Source organism: Leguminivora glycinivorella, chromosome 23, assembly GCF_023078275.1.
Source record: "Leguminivora glycinivorella isolate SPB_JAAS2020 chromosome 23, LegGlyc_1.1, whole genome shotgun sequence".
NCBI lineage: Eukaryota > Metazoa > Arthropoda > Insecta > Lepidoptera > Tortricidae > Leguminivora > Leguminivora glycinivorella.
Window position 1 is genome coordinate 1,992,881 of NC_062993.1, and position 27,941 is coordinate 2,020,821.

Here is a 27,941-nt window from a genome sequence, read left to right on the forward strand (position 1 = left end):
AATATCTTAGAAGGGTAATTAGCTATTATAATTTGATTACAATAGTATTTCTTATGGTTGAGCTACTATCGCAAATAATATGGCGCGTTCACAATAAAAAGATGTTGGGAATGCCAGGTATTTACTAAGGTCGATACGGTAAAGTGTGTCTGGCCTTCACATTAAACCTTTTTAATCCCCGACGCAAAAACAACGGTTTGTTTTTCTTGTCTGTTTGTCTGTCTACCTGTCTGTCTGTCTGTGTGTTGTAGCTCCTGAACGGACGAACCGATGTTTCATGAAAATCGGTCCACTATGTCGCGGTCGGGGGTTTTTTCAAAATTTTAATTTTATGGTTAGACTAATAACTCACTGTCACAGGAGTTTTTAACGAGTTCATACTTTTGCTACTTGCTACTCACAAGTAGAAGGAAAGAGGGGAAGAGGAAGACCTAGGAGAAACTATTTCACCCAAATTAAAGAAAAGGTTCTGGTCATGTCGTATCAGAAGGTGAAGGAGTTGGCAGAAGACCGCACGAGTTGGAGATTGCTCCACCGACAAGAGCACAGCTCTTAAGTTAGAAGAAGAAGAAGACTGATCATTGGTTTAAACGGGCCAAACGTGAAGGCCAGACACACTTCACCTTATGACACACTTACCCGTATTGACCTTACCTTGTCAAAGTTTTTAGGGTTCCGGAGTCAACTAGGAACCCTTATAGTTTCGCCACGTCTGTCTGTCCGTCCGTCCATCCGCCCGTCCGTCCGTGGATAATCTCAGTAACCGTAAGCACTAGAAAGCTGAAATTTGGTACCAAACTTGATAGGTTCAGTAGTTTTTGAGAAAAATACAGAAAACTACCGAACCCTACACTGAGCCCGACACGCTCTTGGCCGGTTTTTTATTGTAGGTTAAGGAAAGAGCAAACTCGGATCAAAAATAAGTTTTTAATTAAATTACATAATTTTATATTCATAAATATAATTTACACATGCCATATATATGTATATGTAAGTAATTAAAAAAGGGTTAACGCTGTTATGTAGTTAAAACAAGTTTGTCACGTATTCCATGTAAAATCGCCGTCAGTAGAAATTGTCAACAATGTAAACAAACTATTATATAAAATATCAATATTTTAGCACAAGATGAATTGATTAAATAACACATGTATTTAGGCCAGTATCTGATGAGTTCTAACTCATCAGAAAAACATGGAAAATAAAGACATTTTGACTACAAGGTTTGTTTACATTGTTCACAAATTCTATTGACGGCGACTTTAGCGGACTCTTAAGAAACATTTTAACTGTATGTATGTATATCTAGGTAAGTACAGTCGTTCATAAATATGTGCACATTTGTTCACCTTAACTCTATGCAGTAAGGTGAAAAAATTTACGCATATTTATGAACTCGACTGCACAGTACCTGTACGCTATATGTATTTGTCTACAGAGTCAAGCACGCCCGTATGAATTAATTTCAATATCTTATTTAACTACAAGAGTAGACTTGTTTTAAGGTTCTAGTTTTACTGACTTCATATTGTGGGTATTTGTTGAAGTAATTTATATTTTTCTATAAAATATCTATCTGGTTACTTATACAATTATAAGTAACGTTTGGCCAGAACAATACGGCTGGCTGGCAAGCGGCAGTCTTGCAGTTGGTGTATGCGATCACTTCGCTCGTAGGCCGGTTCTGGAATGAGACAATAGTATGTAAATATATTTAAATAAAATAAAATAAATAAATAAAAAAGTATACTTACTATTCCAAATCCAAATCCAATCATTTATTCGTGATAAACAACATACAACACATATAAAACAATACAAGCACATTCAAAAGTTAAAAGAAAAATAATAATTAAAAAACAAAGAAAAAAAAACACATTGATATAATTGTTTACCACGAAATACGCTACGTGCACGACTAGTGCCGCGTGCTGCCCTCTTTTCTATGTTCAATTTTATGGTGTCATATTAGTACAAGTGGCAGCACACAACTTTATCGCTGAGTGAAATGTGGAGGGGATAGCTGCGCATGGGGACGCGTACCCTTCGCCCCTCTAATCCCCTGAGATACCTGTTTCTGACTTCTGCACAATAACGGTCAGCGCTAAAGTCACGTGCCGCTACTTGTACGTATATGGTTTTAATATCAATTTACTTCCACGGGTTCCGGAAATAAAAGTCTTGATAGACAGACGGGCGGAAAGATGAGAGCACAAAAAAGTGGTAAAAGGTACCCGTGGAAATCTTAAAGAATCTTAAAAAATCTTAGCATACCGGCAGCGAGAGCATTCAGTGCCAAAATCGCGCCGTCTCGAGAAAGAGGGGCCTCCAGGGCTTCAGAGATGCGGGAGAACCAACGGGCTTCGGTGCACCTGTGTATTTACATAGATGCATTAATTGGAAGAAAGCCTTCCAGGGCACTAAGTCCAAGTGTCAAAATATCCATGGGGACAATATGTCCAAAGGTCAAAACGTCCAAGGAGTCAATATGCCCAAAGAAACAAAATGTCCAAGGGTCAAAACGTCTAAGTAGTCAATATTACTGTATTTTCTGTATTGGTGGATTATTGTATTATCTGTGCCTAAATATATTTAGTTTGTTAGCTTCTGAACGTACCCGTTTTAAAAAAGAGATTTAAATGTCGCCGGGTGACCACACCCTCTTCGCTGCCAAGCTAAGGATGGATCAGCACGCACATTCAAGCTTGTAAGAATAATTTAAGAACTTAAGAATAATTACTGTTCCTTCAAGAGACCTTTTATTTACATTTACATGGCGCAGTCGGTAGGACTCGAACCTACGTACTTTTGGGTACCTACCTATTTAAAAAAAACGTAAACTCATAAATTTTCGGGTAGTTACAAAATGTGTCGGTTAACCAACAAAATACAAAACCAAGCAGATCTGTTACCGAGCGACCTGTTTTTAAACCTCCTTATTTGGTCGTGTAATCTTGTCATTTACCCTCAACTGGTTTTAAATAGAGCCTTTGAGGGTAGATTTTGTTACGTTTTTCTAAATACCTGAAGGTACAAACTATAGAACGGATTATTTAACTAAATTTGCTTTTTTTATCTAGAGGAAACGTCTGCAAACGTAACATTGTTTAGGCTTTTATTTTTATTTAAAAAAAAATGTGGAAATTTTACTGTCTTGGGTGGGTTTGAACCCATGACCACTGGATCTTCCATGATCCAAGCTAACAGCAGCACCACACCACCTATTTAATTGTAAATATGGTACACTTTTATATGTAACTGATATATCTTACCGCGGGTCCTACTAGATTAATTTAGTTTTAGTTTTATTAATTTTAATTTAATTTAGTTAATTTATTATGTTAAAATTAGTAATAATCTATGGAATGTATTTCCGGCAATAAATAATTTCATTCATTATAGTATGCTCTAACACGCTCTTGATATTGGTTTTAGTCGGATAAAACTAAAATAAGTCGGATAAAAGTAAAAAAAAAAAACAATGCGTAGAATCCCTCCGAGCAGAAGAAGTGAAACTTCCTAACATAACCTCAAAAACATTTTGTCAAGTGATCATCACGCTTTTGCGTTTAGTTACGTCCATCTTTTTACTGTTTTAAATATTTTACATTGCTCTTTGCTCAAATTATTGAAAAACAAACAAACTCATTTTCTCGATTTAAATATAAAAAACACACATTCCAACCAACCATTCCACCACTCAAAACCATTCTGGGCCATAGAAATATTACACATAGAAAGATAGTTTCCATACAACTCATCGGCCAGCAATGAAGCCAAAACCCGATCGATGTGTGCGTGGAACGCGCCTGTTTTACGCTAACCCCACGCACACATGCATATAAAAAATGTTGCCAGAGAAAAATGATTTCGCTCGAAGTTGGGATTTTTACAAAGTCGTTGTACTTGGTTATAATAATTAGTTACTAATTATTTTTAGTGCGTGTTCCATGGAAATGTTGTAAGTAATGGTTGAAATGAATTTATTTTTAAAATATACATATTGAGTGCCTATACAGATAAATTTCTGTTTGGTTAACTATTAGGTATCTAAAGTAACTGGGTACAACAGGAACCATTTTGATATGGTGCGACTCTGGCCGTCTGTCTGTCTGTCACATTTCTAAATATCTTAAGAACTGTTCTACTTCAGCTATCAATTTGTTTTTAACATCTACGAATTGGGAGTGTTATTATAGTGCTAACACATTACCATACGAGGACCCTGCCGCACCAAAGTCATCCAATTACTATCCTGTAATTAGGAGCGAGAAAGAGTTATTCTTTTCTAGCTCCCACGTACTGGCATTCATGTGTAAACAAATTTCATTTTAATTTATTAACATTGATTATTAGCGCGATATTTACACATGAACTAAAACTGTCATAATATCTAAAGTTGTAGTAGTGTGAAAAGCTTTTCCTTCGTATTTTTCCGGGAACGTTCGTATTTCTCATGCTAGTTCAGTCAATTTCAGTACTTCCTGTACTGACACTGACTGAAATACGAGTACCATGACATTCGTAGGTTTCGCAGACAGAAGCGGATTAGTAGGAAATCTAAAATGAAGAAACATTATGACATAATTCTTAGCTAGAATTAGAATTTCGATAAAACAACAAACTGTTGTCTATATTTTTTCATTTTAAAATGTATTTCATTAAATATACATACAAAGAACCTAAAATTGTTGTTACTTATATTTTAAACATCATTTGGCGAAAAAAAATCATTGGCCTGGCAACATTTATAAGAAATGGCGGACGATGAAAATTTCAATTTGAGTATTTACTATTTCGTAAAAATATCACCTTAAACTCTATACTTTCACGCGGAATGTAATATCGGGCGGTTTATTTTTATTATATGTTGTGTTACCTATAACATCCATTCTCGACACAAACTACAATATTACTCGCAAAAAAATATTTTCTTCGGGAGATGTTTTTAGAACGACTTGAAATTGAGTACTGCGAGGGCCGTTCGGATACAGTCACACAAGTGCGAAAAAAATTCGCACTTGACATGGCTGCACTAGGATGTTCGGAAACACTATCTAGTGTTATAATTAATCTGAGTTCTGGGCATTCTGTTCTGTCACTGACTGAATAAGTGAATGAATGGAATGAATGAGTCGCGTTGAGACAGAATATTACGCACTGACAGAATGTTACGCGCTGAGTGGCATTTCACGCAAAGTAACAATGACTGAGTGTTACGCGCTGTCAGTTGGAAGTCGCATTTGAAGTCACTTCAAAAAGCAAATCCTTTTGTTCATTTTGACGGTAATTATACACAAAGTACTTACGCGGGGCAAGGATCAGCTGGTACCAGTAAGTTCATTGGTAGAGGAGTAAGTTCCTTCATATGCGGCTGCTGCACTGTGTATTTCTTACGCGTGCTTAGGCTTCTCTTACTGGCCTTGCGCTCCTGTCGTATTGAGAAAAAGTTTAAAAATACGTTACGAAAAGCATTTGTGGATTACCGTTACAAAAGAGTCCGACAAGTTGTTTTGTAAATGAAATTTCTTGTAAGTTTATTTAAACCGAAGTTCAATAAGATAAATTCAAGGTTAATAGAAAAACTTATAAGGACCCTTGTGTATAGAAAGCCACATTTTAGTCTAGTGATAGCCAGAAAAATATTTCACAAAATCAACCTTGTTTTACGGTTCAATTATGGTTGTAAACTTGTACGTTAGTTTTGTAGATACTTAAGTGGTTATGAGATACAAAAAGAAAATTTATATTCAAAAGGAAGTTCTTCTATTCTGTCCTTAAGGGGCATACTTGCGCCAATGACCTTCGATTTGAATCCATTGATATTATGATTTTTCCTAAGCCTATCGTATTAATAGCATCGTGTTTATAAAAAATATCTCATAAGTACTTCATAGGTCATTGTTTCTGTGTTATTTGGCATCAAAATTTAACAATTTTAGGGCCAGAAATTGGATTTTTGGTCATAACTTTTGTTTTAATTAGTTTAAAATTAAATTCTCTCTTAATTTTTTAAGAAAGTCAACCAAACATAACAATTTCTTGTATGTAAGACTCTTTACTAAATTCAAATTTTAAAATAGTGTTTTTTTTTGTTATATCATGTTTTAAAAAAATCGTAAAAAATAATTATTTATTAATTTTTTTCAAAATCTGGCTCTTACAAATAATACGAATAGATATAAAAGATTGAATAATCGATGGCGACTTGTTTTATAACTCTATATGTAGCGCAAATTTAAGAGTTTCAACTCAAAACTTGTCAAAAATCGATAAAAACCGTGTGGAACCCATATCGCTCGCTCGTATTTTAATAATGGATACTTTTAACACGAAATTGGACTTACCAAATAATAAGCAGTCTCTATAAGCTCCTTAGTCTTGTCATTGATGAGACAAAGCGTCAGACCCAGCTGGTTCAAAGATGGCTGCTTGTCTCCTAGAAGGTTCTGGAACGGCTCCAGGGACAGGTCCAACATTCTAGAATAAAATAACGTTGAATTTAAAAAGTTGACCGCAACTTGAACGAAAAACTGTTCGATATTTTTCTAAAACCACCCATAGGTGTGCAATTCCCGAAAAGTTTGTATATTCGGATCACGTCTCCGATTTTGATAAAAATTGGTAGGCTGATAGAATCCGTGATGCTGAGCAAGATCCACTAGGTTTCCCAAAATGTTCTAAATTGATTGTATGAAACTTTCCTTTTTTGTTACCAAAAATGTATAGAAATCTGGTAACAAAAAAGGAAGGTTTCATACAAACAATTTAGGACATTTTGGGAAACCTAGTGGATCTTGCTCAGCATCATGGACTCTATCAGCCTACCAATTTTTATCCAAATCGGAGACGTGATCTAAATGTACAAACTTATCGGGAATTTCTGAGGTATTAATATTATAAATGGGAAAGTATGTGTGTCTGTTTGGTTTTCCTTGTTTCAAAGGGATGGAGAGTGACATAGGCTACCTACTTTTTGTCTCTAACCCCCCACTTCCCTAAAATAGGGTTAGAAGTTTTTAAATTTATCGCGAGCGAAGCCAAGGGCAAAAGCTAGTATTATAATATGCACTTGCATAATTATCATCCACTTACACCCATAACTAATGATAGTAATGATCCAGCGCCATCTGTCGGTGAGTGACGGGACTAATGACGATTGATGACTTAGGGCCATGCCGTATCTATCTAGGCTACTCAGACTGAACTAGGACGCCTGAATATCATGTAACACTAGGCGACTTTTAATCCGGAGATCGCGGGTTCTAATCCCGACTCGTACCAATAAGCACCCATGTATTGTGATTCTAATTCTGTTAAATTATGTTATTATCAGAGATCGGACTTGTCTCTGTTTGGCCCGATGGTTGACTGGTAGAGAATGCCATTAGGCATTAAGTCCGCCATTTGTACATTTTTTATTTTATTTATGTGCAATAAAGTTTAAATAAATAAATAAATGCTATGGATTGTAAAAATTCTGAAATTAATGTTTGATTGATTGATTGATTAGTTTTCGTGAGGAAACCTGCATACATCTGCATAATTTACAGTTATTTTTTAATTAATAACTTGTTTTTTTGTTTCAGTTTTCTGCGTCAACGTTCACATCTACGTTTGAAAAGATAGAAATGAAATGCATCAATACATAAACTTAAGGTAAGAAATGTATTTATATTACTTACCCGGTATTCAATTTATAGCCATATGACCTTAATATAAACTTAATACAATTATGTACATACTTCTATAGCAAATAGGGCTTGAAAGCGTCACATTTATGTCCACATAAAACGTCAATAACAGATATTGAATTCGTGTCACTTGAGTCCCTTTGCAATTGAACCCGTATAACAATGACATATATCTAAATAGAGGCCCCATTCGCATTTGTATATTTCACAAAACAATATGAAAACAAGCACCTACTGCTTGCCCTTAGAGTTGGTCAAAGACGCCTAGTCTTACAAATATGGCATATAGAGGAGAAATTCGACGGCTTCCGTTGTGACAAAAACTACCTATTTTATGCTTCCAATTTCCTTCCACGCTTCCTCTTATTTATTATCTTGATAAGTGATAACCTAACCACAAAATTAAAATTTTGGAAAAACCCCCGACCGCGACATACTTAGTAGACCGATTTTCATGAAACATGGCTAAGAACACTGCCGACTAACTGAACAAAAAACTAATCTAAATCGGTTCATCCGTTCGGGAGCTACCTACAATGCCACAGACAGACACATACACACAGACAGACAGACAAACAGACAAACAGACAGACAGACAGACAGACAGACAGACAGACAGATAGACAGACACGTCAAACTTATAACACCACCTCGTTTTTGCGTCGGGGGTTAAAAACATATATGTCTGTGATACATTCATATTGAATATTGATCCTTGGTAACGGTAATACGGTTATAATGGATTAAGTTTACAATGGGTAATTAATCGCACGCACTTAGCGCAGTCTGGGGGATACGTCTCATTATGCCTGTGTCGCTACCATGAGATAAGATTCGAACCTCTACCATGTTTCTAATGTAGTACCTACACTGAGAGAAAATACAACCAGTTTTCATGTTCGTTCAACAAGTTTTTTGGTTAAGATAGCGCCTACGTGCTCTTTGGTTCAAACAACAAGCTACTTGTCATTTGAATCGGCAATATATTTGAATCAACAAGTCGATTTTATAAAAACAACCTGACACATATTGTTTTAAACATACGTTTGGCTGATTCAACCGGATAAACCGCAACAAGTCGAACTTGTTAAATTCACAATACAAATTTCTCTCAGTGTAGAGCTACTTTAAGACCATGTAGTTAAAGTCGCTCTGGATTTACTTTCGACCTCATGCAGACAAGGAAGACCCTCGTCCACTTGGTGGACGACGGTACAAAGAGACCTGGCAGGCAAGTATGGTCGCGCGATAAATGATAAAACATCTGGCCGTCCCTATCGCACTTACTAATAGTGTGATAGGGACGGCCTGATATTTTATCGTCTATCGCGCGACCATGCTACCCGTGCTGAGATCCTTAAACTTAGACCCGAACATGGCTGGTGTAGGTAAGAATTTAGAATGGTGGCATTTTGTAAATATCAAAGGAGTGAGCCTTCTGTACTTGTACTATTATTTATTCTGTGATATAGATAAGTACAATCAGATTGCGAGTATATGACAGACTTTCGCCTTTACTGTTACGGTTTAATTATAGTACACAACACATCCTCGTTGAGCTCTAGCAAACATACTTACCGTCGAAAATATAACAGTATTGAGTAAAATTATTATTTGGTTCAGGGTTTTTTCTGTAAGTTGGAGGTACAGCGAGTTACAAAAGTGCGTGGTAAATTTATCAATGAATTCATTCATATTTTTTTCATGTAATTTCTCATTTAGGTTCTAGATCCAGAATGATATCCAAAACTGCCTACCACACAAAGCCAGATAACTTTTATCATCCTCCTTGCGTTATCCCGGCATTTGCCGCGGCTCATGGGAGCTTGGGGTCCGCTGTGACAACTAATCCCAAGATCTGGCGTAGGCACTAGTTTTACGTAAGCGACTGCCATCTGACCTTCCAACCCAAAGGGTAACTAGACCTTATTGGAATTAGTCCGGTTTCCTCACGATGTTTTCCTTCACCGAAAAGCGACTGGCAAATATCACACATTTCGCACATAATTTCCGAAAAACTCTTTGGTACGAACCGGGGTTCGAACCCGCGACTTCTTGATTGAAAGTCGCACGCTTTTACCACTAGGCCAGCGCTTATGATAGATGACAGTTACAAAAAATTAAATCAAATGTTTAAAACTAACCTAAAAATGTCGCTGATTTTATCTATATTAGTCTCCAGCAGCTTATTTTTTTCCCTCTCCTTCGCTCGCAGTGTTTCCGTCCTGCTCTTCACCTCTCCTAGCTTCCGTGTCAGTTGTTCCAGGTTCTCTCTCTGTTTCACTTCCACAGACTCGTTGAAGTCTTCACGATCAGCTGTAAGAAATTATTTATACGATGACAACTCTTCTTCTTCTTCCTAGCCCCATTTCCTACGTTATGTGGAGTCGATACACAGATTAAATTCAATTTTCATAATTACATGTAATATACTTAATTGGGTCATTTTTTTTTCAAAGTTGTCCACTCCACTTTTTTTGGTTTTGGAAATTTTTATGCGAGCTCTTTCAATCCTAATATTTAGGAGAAAAAAGTGTCCTAAGGTTTTTTTGCCATTCCGTTACAATTTTTTCATACATTTTGTATGACGGTAACGGAATGCCACAGTTTCGTTTTCTTTTAACCCCTTATTTGCCAAGAGTGGCCCTGAAGCTTCAGTCGTTTCATGTGCTTTGCCTACCCCTTTATGGGATACAGGCGTGATTGTATGTATGTATGTATGTTACAAAAAAGTGGGGTGGACAACTTTGAAAAAAATGGTCCACCTACCATAGATCAAGCAAACGCACTACTACTTCGCGTGTCAAACGGACTCAGTCAAAACGACTAGGTAGGTTGTACATCTTTACTCACAGCTTGCAGCTTTCAGGCGTCTATTTTTGAAGACTGAAGTTAACGAAAACATAAAATGCCTCGTTATACGTGATATTTAATTGTAACAACACAAGCATTATGTACCTATTACAGCGCGCGCATTTCTGCGACGCGAAACGAAAACGAAACGCCGCCAAAGGTAGTCTGGCTCTGTCGCGCCAATACGCAAGAGCGATAGAGATAGATAGCTACGAAAGAGATATTATTATCGTGAGCGTTTCGTGAGCGTTTGTCTATCGCACACAGGTAAGAAATAACGTCAGTACAAAATGTGACACGCTCGGCCCCTATATGGATGGATTAGGGCACATTTAGACGGTACGAGAACTCGTATGCGAGTTTTATTACATTGAAAGGAGAAGAAAAAGAAAGAAAGAAAAAGCATTTATTAGCACAAATACATATCAATAACTATCTAAAACTAAAACTATTACAAACAAAAAAATATAAGAATAGACCGTGATTACCTTTGTGTTTTCCGTGATCATGAATATCATGATGCATGCAACTGCGTCGAAATATCGGGAGCTCGACAAAAATCAAAAAGGTAATCACGGTCTATATCCCGGTCAATATAAGTCTAAGTAATGAAAATAACCGTGAATCATTCAAAACTCTTAAAAAAATATAAGTTGCGCTAAATGATCCTTACTCAGCTAGGTGTCACGGTGTGGGCCACATGGCACACTCCGCAACGCTGGTTTTCTGAAAGGCCTAGAAGATAGACTAGGTGGCACTAAGTAAATGGCATTGCGGTATTTGATGACTGTGCTGAATTGTATGTAACCTCAACAGCCCGCAATGCAACTAAAATCGCATGCGAGGTCGCGCGCCGTCTAAATCAGACCTTAGAGATGGGCCGAATACGAATATTCGGCGAACATTCGGTTCAGCTGTTACCGAACCGAACATTCGGCCGAATATTCTAAATTCTGGCTTAGAGATAAAAACGTTTCAATGATTGGTAATGGGTACACATTTAAAATTGTATACAAAATCTATACAAAAGGTACTGAGGAGACGTTTTTTAAATTACACTGTGTGTGGATAGTCCCCAAGAATGTCCTATAATATTTATTTATTAATTAATTATTATTTATTTATAAGATAGAATTTATAGGATGAAAACTAATAGCCCTATAGATTTGTGCTTTAAGGTTTCCTGTTACAGATTTTAAACTTCGCCTTTTTCTACAGATATAATTCTCTTGTCGGAGTGTAGTGAACAGTTTACCGATTTCCCGTCGTATTTTGCCCAGCTCCTTGCTCAGAACGATATTCTCCGCGCAGAAGAATGTGAGCAGTTTGTAGACGGAGAAGTTTTCTTGTTCTGTCTTCTCGAACGCTTCTATTATCCTCTGCGCGTTTGTTTCTTCGGTGTAATTCTAAAACAGAAGGTACAGCGCTGATTACGGAAAGTTAAAGAAAATGGAAAATTAGAAAAGAGTTACAAGAAGTATAAGGTGCATTAGGGTAATTCCGAAAGTCGTCTAATTTCGAAAGTCTCATAAAAATCACCATTATTTTCATCATATCAAGATTCCCCTTTCGAAATTACCTGAATATTTCTGTCATTCGGAATTACTTTCATTAGAGTAATTCCGAATGACTTACCTAAGCAATTGGTCGCTTTTGGATCGCATAAATAAAATATGTCAGTGAATTTTGATTCCATCTGTCATTTTACCCATATTTGTTGCAAATAATCCAGAAAATGGTCATGATTTTTTTGAAGAGCAATATAACCAGACGGTTCTACCGTCCTAGCCAAAGTGACGATCGACGAGCTCTCTCTATCACTCTTCCATATTAGTGCAGTTGTGATAGTTGCATTTAGTTTGTTACAGAGTGTAGACGATTAGCAAGGCCGGCGACATTCGGCGTTAAAAAAAATGTCTCTAAATAACATTTACTTCAATATCCTTAAGCAGTGTGGTAATCCAACAACTCCTGGTATTTTTCCTCCTTCTTCCTCTGCATCTCGTGCTTTATTTCCACGCTCTCGTTCACTCTCATCACCTATCACCATCTTACCTCAATTTCCTTCAGCAAATTGGTGTGATAATCCAACTCCTCCTACTACTGTTCTTCCTTTTTCCCCTGCATCTCCTGCTTTACTTCCACGCTCTGTTCACTCTCATCACTTGTCACCATCTCACCTCAATATCCTTCAGTAGATTGGTGTGATAATCCAACTCCTCCTGCCACTGTTCTTCCTTCTTCCTATGCATTTCCTGCTTTATTTCCACGCTCTATCCACTCTCATCACCTGTTACCATCTCACCTCATCACCTGCAACCATCTCACCTCAATATCCTTGAGCAGATTGGTGTGGTAATCCAACTCCTCCTGCCACTGTTCTTCCTTCTTCCTCTGCATCTCTTCCTGCTTTATGTCCACGCTCTCGTTCACTCTCATCACCCCCTTCGCGGCCAGGAACTTGTACGTTTTCATCTCGTGGTCGTACGCTTTTTGGAGGTCTCGCATTTCCTGAAATAATCCATTATTAGACTTATACCTATATACCGTGATCAATATAAGTTTATATATATATATATATACATATATGTATACTTTGTACTTTTAGGTATTTAAAAAAAGTAAACAAATAATTTGTGCGGGTAGTTTATTGCATATTGCATGACATTTGTTGGTTAACCAACCAAATGCAAAACTATGCGGGTCTGTCACTGTGCGACCTGGATTTAACCTTCTTATTTGGTCGTGCTTTTTTTTATTTACCCTCAGTTGGTTTAGAAAAACCTTGAGGGTATATTTTACTTACATTTATTTAAATACCTAAAGGTACAGACTATAATAAAACCGTGAATCATTTGAAACCCTAAAATCATTTAACTGTCAGACAACGAATACCCGTCCGTCCGTCGACATATTCCTAGATATGAGAGTCCTATGAATGAATGATTATTTTATTTGCATAAAACAAGCGTATATACATAGGTGTTCAAAAAAATATCCACAGCACGATTCTTGTTTTGCCCCGACAGGCGTACAAATGTTGTTTACTTATGAACTAACAAAACTTAACTAACTATATACAAGATGTATACTAGTCTTACACACTATAATTATTCATGCAGTTCTGTACATAAAACATTTCCAAAACAGCATAGCTCGCAACAGTGACAATAAATTAATTATATATAAACATTTAATTTGAATTTACAATAAATAATTAGTATTAAATAATTGATTATAATTTACAATTTATTACATATTCATCAATAGAGTAATAACAATTTTCAATTAAATGATTAAACAATGTCTTTTTGAAAACCAATGGGTGTAATTCTTTAATGTCATCAGATAGGATATTGAATAATTTGATAGCCATACAGTAAACGTTTTTCCTGGATAACGCTAACTTAGTCATAGGTAAAAGCAATTTAGTTCTATGTGTTCCACGTTTGGAGTTGGTTGTGATAATTTCAAAAAACGACATATGTTTCTTAATAAAAATACACATTTCAAAAATATAAAGTGACGGAAGAGGCAGTATTCGTTTGGATTGAAACAAAGACTTACAAGGCGCTAAAAATTCTGCTCCGCATAGAGTTCGGATACATTTTTTTGTAATTTAAATATAATATCTGCGTCTACTGAGTTACCCCATAGTATGAGCCCGTATCGCAATATGGATGCCACATAACCATGGTATGCGGTAAGAGCTGCTTCCTCCGAAACTACATTTCGCACGCGATTTAGAACATATTGTAGTGTGCACTGTACGTTACACACACCTTTACGTAATCTCTCTATATATTCCGTAGGTTAAGGATCATATATCAGTAATATATCATACATTCAACCAACAAGTTGTTTCCATCAACGCTCCTCCTTTACATGGCGATCCTGCCAGTGCGGCCTTGTGCTGCACTGGCAGCGCGCTGCGCTTGCCAGTCAAGGTTGTGAAGTGAAATAAATATAAGTAAAACATTTCGGACATTAATAAATTTGCGCGTAAGTGACACTGTGTGGAGACAAAAAAAACAAATGAACAGTTTTGTCAGGACTTGGAAAGTGAAATAACAGTGAAGGTCATAAATTTTACAACAGCGGACACTCGAAACGTATATAAAAAGTGATTTTAAAATGGACTAAATTTCATCATTTTCATCTTGAATTAAAATTTAAATACCAACTGCCGAGAGCAAAGTTTTTAAGAATATGGAGCAGCAGGGAGTTGTTGGTGTCCTTGGTCGAGCATGGCGTCTGGAGGTCCAAGGTCAGCAAAGGAGGGCGAAGGTTGTGCATGTGGAACGTGATAAAATAAAAGTGAATGTGCGGTTTGAAAAAGTGTACACGAATATCTTTTTTCTCTCGGTCTTAGTTAAGTAGTTTCGTTTATTTTTCTTTTAGTTTATAAAGTTTAGTTTTAAAGTTCTTTTACTTCTACAATGTTATAACTGCCGCTTGATGAAAAAAAAAACTTATATGGTTAAAAAGTTGATCTTTAATCTGTTACGAGAAAAAGAAATATTATTGACTACACCTGTTAATTTTATTGCATAAAAACGCGGATTTCTTTTATTCATTTCTTATTATTTTCTAACATACATTTGATAATTTCATATTAAGTACTACATTTCATATAATAGTTACTCAGCATACTTTTATACCCAGCAAATATGGCACATGACGGCGGCGCGTGTACTCCTTATAGGGATTGGCATGTGTCGTCTGTTATTTCATCTCCAATTTCACAGTTCGTGCACTCATCATCACTTGAATATTATAAGAATGAAATTAAATTGTAATTACAGTGCAACACTTCAAATACTTATTTAAATTTTTACCTTCCAATATAAACTACATACAAAACTACCGAATTTTAACCATATATGTGTGTTTAATGTAACTTAATTAGATTTATTGTAACGTTACTTTTTATTAGATATTATGTTTTATTTTTAATGATGACGAAGTAAAATTGTATCGGACGAGACTTTCTATTAATTCATGGATCTGACTTATTTAATAAACAAAGGAATGGAGAAATGTATAGAAATAACAGATATGACTTTTTAAATAAAAATGGTACTTACTTATTGTAAATGAGAATAGTTTTGAAGGTAAGGTTTGTTTTTGTAAAGTTTTATAGTTTGATTTAAAGGAATGTTTGTTTCGTAAAATGATTGGTCATCGAATGCTTGTGGAAAAGTTCAGTGAGGCAATGAATGTGAAAGAAGTGAAATGATTGTAGACAGAATTGATTTATGGGAAAATTTAAACACGTAAGTTTTTCGAAGGACTCTTAGCCTGATCAACTGAGGGTTGCCGGATTTCCTACATGTTAAAGTTTTCATGGAGTGTGAGATTAGTGATTGCATTTTTGAGTGTTGTTTTATTTTGTGAAAGATGAGTGAAAGTAATTAATTGATAACAAATATAATTATGTGACTATCGCAAATCGTTGGCCCAAGAGGCAGCGATTAGCAAGGGTACGCCAGGGTACAAGACAGGTAGGGAATCCTTGGAGATCTGATCATGATTCGGTCGAGTACCAATCGTGAAGACTCCTTGGACACATGGAAGGTTAGTATGTAAGGAAGTGTTAAAAGAACTGCCTGTATGAGAAATATATAGTATGTGTGCGCGCTTAAAAAAAAATCCTTGTACCCTGAGCAAATAAAAAAAAAATTGTAAGGTCGTCCGACCACGTGTGTAAAAGCGTTGCGTACCCTTGGTCTCACCTTGATCTTATATAAATAATTATTGAGTCTTGATGTTTGTGAAAGATATAAATAAATAAATAATAAGGAATGACGTCATACTTAATGAAATAAATGTACTATGTATGTACTTAATTAATTGAAAAAGCTTGCAAGTGTATATAATAACGTATAATCCAAATGATAAATGACTGGTACCTAATGATAATGACATGATGAAAACCGATAATAATGACTATTGACAATTATACTATGACACCTAAAATGCCAAATATACTTTGGTACCTACGTAGTGTATTGACGAATACACTAATACGAATATAAGAAAATGTAATACTTATTCTTGTCTTTTTAAATTTAATTCAATGCATCTTGTGTAGTTTTAGTGTTTTATTTGTATTCCAATTTTTAATGCTTACTTTTTGTGTGATAAAAAAAGTGTGTAATTTTTATGTAGAGTTATATTTTGTCTTAATTTTATAGCATCAATGTGTGCGTATGTTATTCACTAAGAAATATGCCTATATAAAAATAATATTCAATAGTATGTAAATTTTACTTATAGGTACACAGATATTATTATGACTATTGGCTTACCTTTCTATGTCAAGTTTTGCATGTAACAATACTGAATTAATATTTAAAAAAAAAATGGTGTACCTTATTCCGGCTTACTATTTTGATAAATGTATTGTTGTTTAGAAATGAAAAATATAAAATGGAAAATTTAATGTAAAAAAATCAAATATGTTTTCAAAAATATGTATTACAGTAAAAAAAAAACATGTAAACTTTTTTTTTCTTTTTTAAAAGGGGGGAGGTGTAGTGTGCACTGTACGTTACACACACCTTTACGTAATCTCTCTATATATTCCGTAGGTTAAGGATCATATATCAGTAATATATCATACATTCAACCAACAAGTTGTTTCCATCAACGCTCCTCCTTTACAATATACAAAGCGATCCAGCCGTATACGCAGGTCATCTATATGAGCTTTCCAATTACAGAAACTGTCCAATGTTATACCTAAGAATTTAGCTGCCTCTACTTCTTCAATTATAGTGTCATTATAGGTTACCTTCAAATTCATTTTCTTACTTTTGCATGTTAAAAATTGTATCACTTTGGTTTTGTTTAAATTAATGTTAAGGTCATTGATTTCTAGCCATATTATTATGTCTCTTATTGCGTTGTTTATATCATCATTAAAGGTCATAGTGTCGTTACATTTTACGAGTAATGTAGTATCGTCGGCGAATAAGATACACTCCTGTTTTGTAGCATTGGGTAGGTCGTTAATGTAAAGCAAAAACAACAGTAGCTCAGCAGTGGGTGACTGGAAGCTTAAATGGTGATAACGATAAAAACTAAACAATTTTGGCAACAGAACAGCGTGAATAATAACACTAATTCAGACTACATTGTTTTTTGAATCCTATTTCCAAACGCTTAAAAACCAAACCTGCACTTGAATCGTCTGGTCTACGCGTCCTTTCTCCGTCAAAGACCTGAGTTTGGTGCACCATTCGTCCCGCTGATCGTATGCCACTGATGAGGACTCGAACAGGTCTGTGAGGAACTTCTTGCCTTTGCAGAGAGCTGCCATCATCTTGGACCAGTTCTGGTTAAAGATGGCTCTGCAAATTAATAAGAATTATCCATACTATAATATTATAAATGGGAAAGTGTGTGTGTCTGTTTGTTTGTCCGTCCTTCACGGCAAAACGTAGCGACGAATTGTCGTATTTTTTTTAGTCGAATCAGCGATAATATGGATAAGAAAGACATTTTTCTATGAAATCTTTATTTTTATTCGACTTGTTTTTATAATGAGATGGTAGGTATGCCACCGTAAACGAATAATTACATAATATTTAATTATTTGTTACAGAAGAAGAAATTAAAAAACCGGCCAAGAGCGTGTCGGGCCACGCTCAGTGTAGGGTTCCGTAGTTTTCCGTATTTTTCTCAAAAACTACTGAACCTATCAAGTTCAAAACAATTTTCCTAGAAAGTCTTTATAAAGTTCTACTTTTGTGATTTTTTTCATATTTTTTAAACATGTGGTTCAAAAGTTAGAGGGGGGGGACGCACTTTTTTTTCCTTTAGGAGCGATTATTTCCGAATATATTAATATTATCAAAAAACGATCTTAGTAAACCCTTATTCATTTTTAAATACCTATCCAACAATATATCACACGTTGGGGTTCGAATAAAAAAAAATATCAGCCCCCACTTTACATGTATGGGGGGTTCCCTAATAAAACATTTTTTTCCATTTTTTATTTTTGCACTTTGTCAGCGTAATTGATATACATATTGGTACCAAATTTCAGCTTTCTAGTGATAACGGTTGCTGAGATTATCCGCGGACGGACGGACGGACGGACGGACAGACAGACATGGCGAAACTATAAGGGTTCCTAGTTGACTACGGAACCCTAAAAAAAGCTGGACTAACATAAGGGACTAATATAAAACATTTAAATAAAATGAAAACTAAAACTGGTCAAGTCAACAAAAAAGTAAGCGAATTATTTAGAATTCCTAAAGGCTCATTTACAGGACCGTGATACTGTCAACAGTATTACAAGCACGGTCCTAGAGGAGGAGGGCGGCGGAAAGGCGAAATGAAGAGCCTGGATGTTCACAACGTACTCCTACCACAACTTGGACACTGGCGACACACATTGGACACTGGCGACACACCTTGGACATATAGCGACACGCCTCGGTTACATGGCGACACACCTCGGACACATGGTGACACGCCTCGGACACATGGCGACATACCTCGGACACAAGGTGACACACCTTGGACACATGGTGACACACCTCGGACACATGGTGACACGCCTCGGACACATGGCGACATACCATATTAACCACCATACCATATTAACTTACGTCCTAGAGATAAAATTCCATTACCGCCATCTAAGTTAAAAATGCATGCCTCTAGTCCACACTTAATGTGTATAAAGGTGTACAACAAACTCCCAAAGTCTATAAGAGACGAAGAGGCCAATACACTATTTAATAAAAAAATTAAAAAATATTTAATAGATAACTGTTTTTATACCCTGAAAGAATTCTTTGATAGTTGATGTAGTAATAATAGTATATTTAAGTGTTTATATAGTTGTGATACTGTAATTTTAATAATATTTGTTACGGTTTTAAAATTTTGTATATATATGAATGTCTTGTATATTAGTCATAGAAATTTATTAACATCTTAAGTCATAGCATAAGTTAGATATAAGTTAAAATTGCAGTGCCCTACAGGGCTTCGTAGCAGACCAAATATAATGTACCACCTGTATAACCTACGAAAGCAATAAACATACTGATTACTGATTACTGATTACCTCGGACACAAGGTGACACACCTCGGACCTCGTTCTTTAGTAAGTGTATACTGAGAGTTTTTTTCAAAAATCAAACAGGTAATCACGGTCTATATCCCTGTCAATATAAGTCTATCATATATTCTTGTAAACCCTCAGTCCTCACCTGTCTTTAAGCATATGCTCGATCTGCTCTCGTATCTGCTTATTCTCATGCTGTACAGCATTGAAGCGGCGGTTGGCTGTCTCCAGTTTGTTCTCTGTGGCAACTAGGCGAGACTCTCCTTGTTCAGCTCTTTCTTTCAACTGAAATTAAATGGACCTTGTTACTTAAAATGTTGAGCGAGTAATAAGGGCCCTCTCACATCTGGCGTTTCACGAGCGTAGTGTCGGGCCAACTGTATGGCAAAGTCTTTTTCCATACAGTTGGCCCGACGCTACGCTAGCGAGACGCTAGATGTGAAGGGCCTGTCAATAGGCAAAAGAGACCTGAGTTTATGACGTTTTGGAATAAATACTACGTGTAATACATACAATCAAGAGTTTCATGTGCTCTGCCTACCCCTTGGCAGAGCACATGAAACTCCTCAAGTTTCAGTGCCACTCTTGGCAATATGGGTTGAAAGAAAAGTTAATTGTGACATTGCATTGGCAGGTTGCCAGCCTCTCGCCTACGCCACAATTTAACCCATATCCTTAACCTAAAGGGGGGTGGTAAAAAATCTTAACCGGTCACCACGCGGAGAGCTACTACCTGCTAGTACTACTTGACCTAAAACGTCTTAAGCTCATTTTAGATGCTCTGTCAAGTAAACTTTTGCAAACCTTGCCCATAGAAGCGTTGACGCGACTTTGCAATTCCAGCAAGTTCTTGTGATCGCGCTGCAGCAGGCCTTCCAGCTGCTCCATAAGGACTATACGACCTGCCAACAAGTTATATAACTTACTACTTAGGTTCTTGGCTGACGCGATAACCCAAAATGAGTTTTGGCCTCTAACAAGAGCACGCCACTTTGCTTTCTTTGCACTTAGCTTTCAATGAAGCCGAGATCACGGAGCGGAGGTCTACCTCTACTTTATCCACCCATCGATATTTAATTTGGGTGACCAGCAGGACGGCGTCCATTCGGTCTCCCCAAGTAGGCCCTTTTTTTGGTACAGCCAATAGATTTCGTTTAAAAACCTAGTAGGTACATGACATCAATAATCACGCAGGAGTACCTACTTATCAAAGTTTTAGGATTTTCCCAAACATAGGAATCGGTTCTAGTCGATGAAAAATCGCTTGTACCTAAAGACGCATACAGGCGTCATCGTCGCTGTACGCAAGCGTACGTATGTTCATACTAATCGATAGGTCGATAGGTTGGGGAGCTTGATGCTTCAGTTTAGTTTAGGACATGTTACGTTGGCTACCAAACCAGGAATCTACTTTATAAGACCATGGTTGCAATGATGATCATGTCCTCCCAGACATATCCGTCGACGGCGACACCTGTACAATTCAGTATTTAATAAGTCCTGACGTGCATGGGCTCGAACGTGACTTGCGAAGCCGAGTTTTGTTTTAAACTTCCGGTCGCAAGTCATGCAGTTAAGTTCACCATTTGCGTCATAGGTGTATGTACTGTATGTGTAGGAGGGCTTGGGCCGAGAATTTCGGATCTAGTGTTTAGCGTCAAGATCTTCGAGGCGAGCACTTTCGAAGTAATTGAGACCAGTGTTGATCGCAGTTCGCCAGTCCGATCACTGAGTTACAAGCTCCTCCCAATATACACACGATATACCGTTGGAGTAAATTTATTATGAACTAGCGACCCGCCCCGGCTTCGCACCTACATGTAAACCTTCCTCTAGAATCACTCTATCTATTAAAAAAAACCGCATCAAAATCCGTTGCGTAGTTTTAAAGATTTAAGCATACATAGGGACATAGGGACAGAAAAAGCGACTTTGTTTTATACTATGTAGTGATGATATGCATACCGTGACACTGTTGTTCTGTCTTCTCTCTTAACAATAAAGAGCGCTGCAGGTCTGCCTTCATTCGCTTTTCATTCTTCTTGTGAAGACCGGTTGTTGCAATCTAAAAAAAGATGAGTATTTAAAAGGACTCTTCTATTCTTCTATCACCTCTAAATCCTCCATTCTTATTGTAAGCTCATAGAAGAGTCTTCGGAACATCGTGTAAAACTCAGCGACCTGCACCTTGCAGATAAATACATAAGATGTATTCTATATGCTTTACAAATTGAAATCAAAAGAAATTAAGAGAGAGATGAGTTTTTCGTAAATCGTGGCCGTCACTTTTCGGTGAAGAAAAGAAGAAGGTTTCGGTGAAGGTCAGGTGGCAAGAGTTAATCATAAAAACTATGTCTATGTCAATTACTGGGACTACTTGCTAGACGCCAAGTTCTAATGAGCTGTGTGTCAATGCCAGAATAATACAAGGAAGACTCTAGAGGCATGCATATTGCAAGTATTGTAGAACTTGTTTACCTTTAAATCTTCTTTCATGCTACGATAATCCTTCCGTAGCTCGCGTAACAGAAGGTCCTGTCTTCGGAACATCGGGTGCACCCCCACTGTTCGGTGGGCCCGGTCTTGTTGTATCATCCGGAACTAGACAATGTAAGCAATAAGAAAATAAGGGCAATGTGGTCATCACAGAACTAGATTTAAATAAAAGAACCAACATCATCATCATTCATTACACGCGATTTAATCCGTTTCCATAGTTTTATTTCATGAGTAACTATCGCGGTAACCGAAAACAATATTAGAAGAACCAAGTTCATATATTTGTATAGGGGCCGAGCGTGTACTCAGATTTTGTACTGAAGTTGTTATTTGCCTGTGATTTTAAATATGTCTCAGGCCCTTGAATGTTCATAATTTTTGTGTTGTTGCAATGAAATATCTCGTAACGAGGCATTTTAAAGGTTTTTGTTGACTTCAACTTACAAAAGTTCACGCCCTTAAGCTGTGATTAAAAACGGACAACTCAGAGGATTTTACTGAGTTCATTTGACACGCTTAGTAGATACGTTTGCTTGATCTATGGTATACATGACATATGTGGTAGTCATCTATTAGATTGGATTAGACCGTCTACAAATTTTCCGACGTTGTTGTTACCGGCAATCATTGCATCACACAAAAAGAAGGCAACAAAAATATCTGACATGATCTTATTTCTAAATAGAGGCATAAGAGTGTTCAAATAGAGGCGTGACTATACAAAACTAGGTGCATAATGTGGCACTATTTCTAAATAGAGGCATAAGAGTGTTCAAATAGAGGCGTGACTATACAAAACTAGGTGCATAATGTGGCACTCCACTTGTGGCAGGTCGGAATGAATACAAGGAGCAAATCTCTTGCTTCTTGACTGTACGAGACCCACTTTTCATTTTTAAATTGAGCTGAAACTGTTGGGTAACTTGAGTGTCACTGCAATGTTATGGTATTATGAGGATCTGCTAAGGAGGTGGTGTAGAAAATGTGGCTTAAGTAGTGTAACATTTACGATAGATGTCGAAAAGGTTTTGACAATATGGTAGATTACTTAATTCGCTGGCAACAGAGAATGTCTTGCTGATGGTTCAGATGACAATGTGAAAGAACAGTGATCCAGAGGCTGTAACGTAAATCTCACCCGAGTGTTTTAAGGAGTCGTGCATTTTAAATCTGGTCAAATACCTGTCTCTGTAGCATTAAATGTTCATCCTCCTTCTTCTTCATGATCTCCTGGTCACTGATCTGTTCCATCTGATTCTCCATTTTGATATAAATGCTTAAAAAATGTTTACAAATTTCATATGACAATGTAGCCTACTAGATTTTATAAAGGTTTTGACGGATGTGGCGAGTATGGTAGATCGATACGAATTAGATCACAGAGCGAATGGGATCCGTTATCTGTTTGAAAATCTGTTGATATTGAAAAGATTTGTCGAAGCGGACCCTAGGCTTCCATGAGCCGTGGCAAATGCCGGGATAACGCAAGGAGGATGAAGATTGAAAATATTCCTAGATACAATAAATAAATACAAGCGCTGGTAGCCTAGCGGTAAGTGCGTTCGCGGGTTCGAACCCCGGCTCGCACCAATGAGTTTTCCGGAACTTATGTGCGAAATGTCATTTCATATTTGCCAGTCGCTTTTCGGTGAAGGAAAATATCGTGAGGAAACCGAACTAATTCCAAAGGTCTAGTTACCCTTCGGGTTCAAAGGTCAGATGGCAGTCGCTTTCGTAAAAACTAGTGCATAACCCAAATCTTGGGATTAGTTTTCAAAGCGGACCCCAGGCTCCCATGAGCGGGATAACGCAAGGAGGAGGATGATGACAATAAATAAATACAAATAAAAAGTTTGACCTACGTCCTCGTGGTTAGGCAAGGTGTCCAGAGGGCTGGCCTCATTGCTCCGCTGAATAGCAATGCTGATCCGCTGAGCGAAATATTGGCCAGCCCTCTGGTCACCAGAAGCATCTATTAAGGCTTCATCGCTTTGTCGGCTCCTCAGGCTAAGATAAGAGACGAAGGTACAGGGTATACGTAGCCGAATGACACAAACGCTCACGAAACGAAACGCTCGTAGATATTTATCTCTTTCGCTCTTGTTTATTGGCGCGACAGAGCCCGACTACCTTTCGCGGCATTTCGTTTTCGTTTCGCGTCGCAGAAATGCCATTCGGCTACGGCATCAGATCAGTTCCCTTACATAGGTACACAAATAAGAATCAAGTCGGACTTAAGTGTCGATGCCAGGAGCGCATTGAGCTGTGAGGGGGCGGGGAAGATAGGATCCTAGGGCTAACTAGAAGGATTAAACCTTCTATTTGATCGGGGTCCGGTTTGAACCCGGATTAGTGTCCGTCACGACGACATTTAAATGTTGCTTTAATCTCGATTCGAATGTTAGTTCGATTTGTTCCTGATAATTCAATGTCAAAAGTAATGTTTTTGGTTAAGGAAACACTTGACACTGATAGATTAGCATAATTATTAGAAACCAATGGAAAAACCAAAATTAGAATCGGGCATTTAGAAGCAAGCGCTGGTGGCCCAGCGGTAAGAGTGTGTGACTTTCAATCCGGAGGTCGCGGGTTCGAACCCCGGCTCGCACCAATGAGTTTTCCGGAACTTATGTGCGAAATGTCATTTCATATTTGCCAGTCGCTTTTCGGTGAAGGAAAATATCGTGAGGAAACCGAACTAATTCCAAAGGTCTAGTTACCCTTCGGGTTCAAAGGTCAGAAGCAGTCGCTTTCGTAAAAACTAGTGCATTACCCAAATCTTGGGATTCGTTTTCAAAGCGGACCCCAGGCATGAGCGGGATAACGCAAGGAGGAGGATGATGACAATAAATAAATACAAATAAAAAGTTTGACCTACGTCCTCGTGGTTAGGCAAGGTGTCCAGAGGGCTGGGCCTCATTGCTCCGCTGAATAGCAATGCTGATCCACTGAGCGAAATATTGGCCAGCCCTCTGGTCACCAGAAGCATCTATTAAGGCTTCATCGCTTTGTCGGCTCCTCAGGCTAAGATAAGAGACGAAGGTACAGGGTATACGTAGCCGAATGACACAAACGCTCACGAAACGAAACGCTCGTAGATATTTATCTCTTTAGCTCTTGTTTATTGGCGCGACAGAGCCCGACTACCTTTCGCGGCATTTCGTTTTCGTTTCGCGTCGCAGAAATGCCATTCGGCTACGGCATCAGATCAGTTCCCTTACATAGGTACACAAACAAGAAACAAGTCGGACTTAAGTGTCGATGCCAGGAGCGCATTGAGCTGTGAGGGAGCGGGGAAGATAGGATCCTAGGGCTAACTAGAAGGATTAAACCTTCTATTTGATCGGGGTCCGGTTTGAACCCGGATTAGTGTCCGTCACGACGACATTTAAATGTTGCTTTAATCTCGATTCGAATATTAGTTCGATTTGTTCCTGATAATTCAATGTCAAAAGTAATGTTTTTGGTTAAGGAAACACTTGACACTGATAGATTAGCATAATTATTAGAAACAAATGGAAAAACCAAAATTAGAATCGGGCATTTAGAAGCAAGCGCTGGTGGCCCAGCGGTAAGAGCGTGTGACTTTCAATCCGGAGGTCGCGGGTTCGAACCCCGGCTTGTACCAATGAGTTTTTTGAAACTTATGTGCGAAATGTCATTTGATATTTGCCAGTCGCTTTTCGGTGAAGGAAAACATCGTGAGGAAACCGGACAAATTCCAATAAGGCCTAGTTACCCTTCGGGTTGGAAGGTCAGGTGGCAGTCGCTTTCGTAAAACTAGTGCCTATGCCAAATCTTGGGATTAGTTGTCAAAGCGGACCCCAGGCTCCCATGAGCCGCGGCGAACGCCGGGATAACGCAAGGAGGATGAGAATCGGGCATTTAGAAACGAGGCGATGTCATGAGATCAGTTTTATATACAAAAGCCTATTTTCCTATCTGGATATAATATACGAGTATAATACATACTCGTACATACATACACTCATAATTTTATTGATGAACGTGTAATATTTATAATATTATTAATAAAATGTCTATGTCTATGTCTATGTCTCACGCATGTATCCCATAAAGTGGTAGGCAGAGCACATGAAACTACTAGTTTCAGTGCTACTCTTGGCAATTAAGGGGTTTTTTTAATGAAATAGGCAGCAAGCGAGCAATGCCGCCTGATGGGAAGCAGTCATCGCCGGCCATGGACATAACATAAGCAACATCAGGGGAGCCATTTATGCGTTACCGACCTTTGAGAACCCTAAATACCTAAAGAAAACAAAAGTATCACATTGCAGTAACAGGTTTTGCTATTAGCCTCTCGCCTACGCCATAATTTATCTCATATATCCCACAGCCGACTTCTACGACATCTCGGGAACAACGGGGATGGTGAAATTCTTAACTCGTGACCACACCGGAATAGTTATTTGTTATACAAGGGGGCAAAGTAGTTGTTTAACCGCACGTGCCAATATTGATACCCGAGCAAGCGAAAGATTCCAATATTGAACCGCGAACGTAGCGAGTGGTTCAAAAAATGGAATCTTGAGCGTTGCGAGGGTTTCAAGGCACGAAGGTTAAACAAACTTTGCCACCGAGTGAAACACAAAATTTTTCACCATAACCAACACAAACAAATTTCTGACTATAAAACATCAAACTAAATCAAATCCATCGATTTATTCAATATTTATGATTCAAAATCATCATTTATAGGTAAATTCTATCAGCTAGCTTAAGGCATCAAGTTAAAATTTGTATAAAATTACTTTTCTCAAACATGCAATGAAATATTGTCTTTACGTTCCTTAAATGGGCTGGGAAGTATCGCTTTTTGGGCGCAACAACTCGAGAGGACTGTAAAGGGATTTCATATTATTTTTTAGGCCTAGGCCTGCAAAGTAACTTTTTTTATAAAATATTGTCATTTAGAGCATTTTTTTTTTTCATTTCATTGTATGTTTGAGAAAAGCACTATACATGCCACGGCGTGAAAACGGATTCCCGGCCTCGTATCCCTATCCGGGGACCTAACCTCGTATATACCCACTTGGCCGGAAATCCTCATTTTCCCGGCCTCTGATGTAATGTACTATTGCACTCTGGTGGATAAAATGCAATTTTGCTATCTGTTTTCGAATAGCAAAGTAAGCCTTTACCCGTTGGTGTGGTGAAAAATATATATTTCAAAAATACACTCTTTCAACTTTTTAGATGCCTCTACGAAACCTCTTGGTCCAGTGATGTAATGCATAAAGCGTACACTAAATCTTCGAGCGGAACGCAATAGTAGTGCCCTTGGCCTTCCAAGGTCGATGGTCCTTCGATCCGGGTCAGGAATGGACAGATTGCAGCCTTCCTGAAGACTCATTGCTACTTGAACCTTGACTTCACTTGGGTGCAATGTAGGAAATCAGCCAGCACAGTTTTTTGGAACACCCTTGAGCTCAATTACAATAAAATAGTTATTTGTTATACAAGGGGGCAAAGTTGTATTTTAACGCCGAGTGTGGAATTGAAAAACGAGCAAGTGAAAGGATTCTATAGTTGAATAGTTGTGGTAAATCATCTTTATTATTAGATTCACTACTTTTAGCAATTTTAAAGCAGTTAATTTGACTTTATTCAAGGTCAAATTACTTTACCCGCTAGTGGATAAAATGCATTTTTACCTGCTGGTATTAAAGGACAAAACACCGACCGGTCTGGCGCAGTCGGTAGTGACCCTGCCTGCTACGCCGCGGTCCCGGGTTCGAATCCCGGTAAGGGCATTCATTTGTGTGATGAGCACAGATATATGT

At 37.7% G+C, this 27,941-nt stretch overlaps 1 protein-coding gene across 1 annotated transcript; it reads right to left on the minus strand.

Annotated features, from left to right (window-relative positions):
• Nucleotides 1-1,585: 1,585 nt before the first annotated feature.
• LOC125238357 (outer dynein arm protein 1-like) lies at nt 1,586-22,233 on the minus strand. The gene is made up of 12 exons (XM_048145655.1): nt 22,117-22,233; nt 21,604-21,703; nt 20,443-20,540; nt 19,784-19,923; nt 17,728-17,902; nt 12,876-13,058; nt 11,803-11,953; nt 9,839-10,010; nt 6,348-6,480; nt 5,310-5,431; nt 2,275-2,372; nt 1,586-1,684 (listed from the first exon to the last, which is right to left on the minus strand). Exons 1-12 carry the CDS (start codon nt 22,231-22,233, stop codon nt 1,593-1,595), a joined length of 1,581 nt encoding a protein of 526 aa, XP_048001612.1. The 3' UTR covers nt 1,586-1,592.
• Between the last annotated feature and the right edge of the window lie 5,708 nt (nt 22,234-27,941).

Excerpts from the sequence above, each read along its gene's own strand:
- LOC125238357 (XM_048145655.1), bottom strand. The coding sequence starts at position 22,233 with ATGATACAACAAGACCGGGCCCACCGAACAGTGGGGGTGCACCCGATG. Across the intron at positions 11,954-12,875 it reads ATCTGCTCAAGGATATTGAG|AATTACACCGAAGAAACAAA; the intron begins GTGAGATGGTTG and ends CTTCTGTTTTAG. Across the intron at positions 5,432-6,347 it reads TAGAGACTGCTTATTATTTG|GAGCGCAAGGCCAGTAAGAG; the intron begins GTAAGTCCAATT and ends TCAATACGACAG.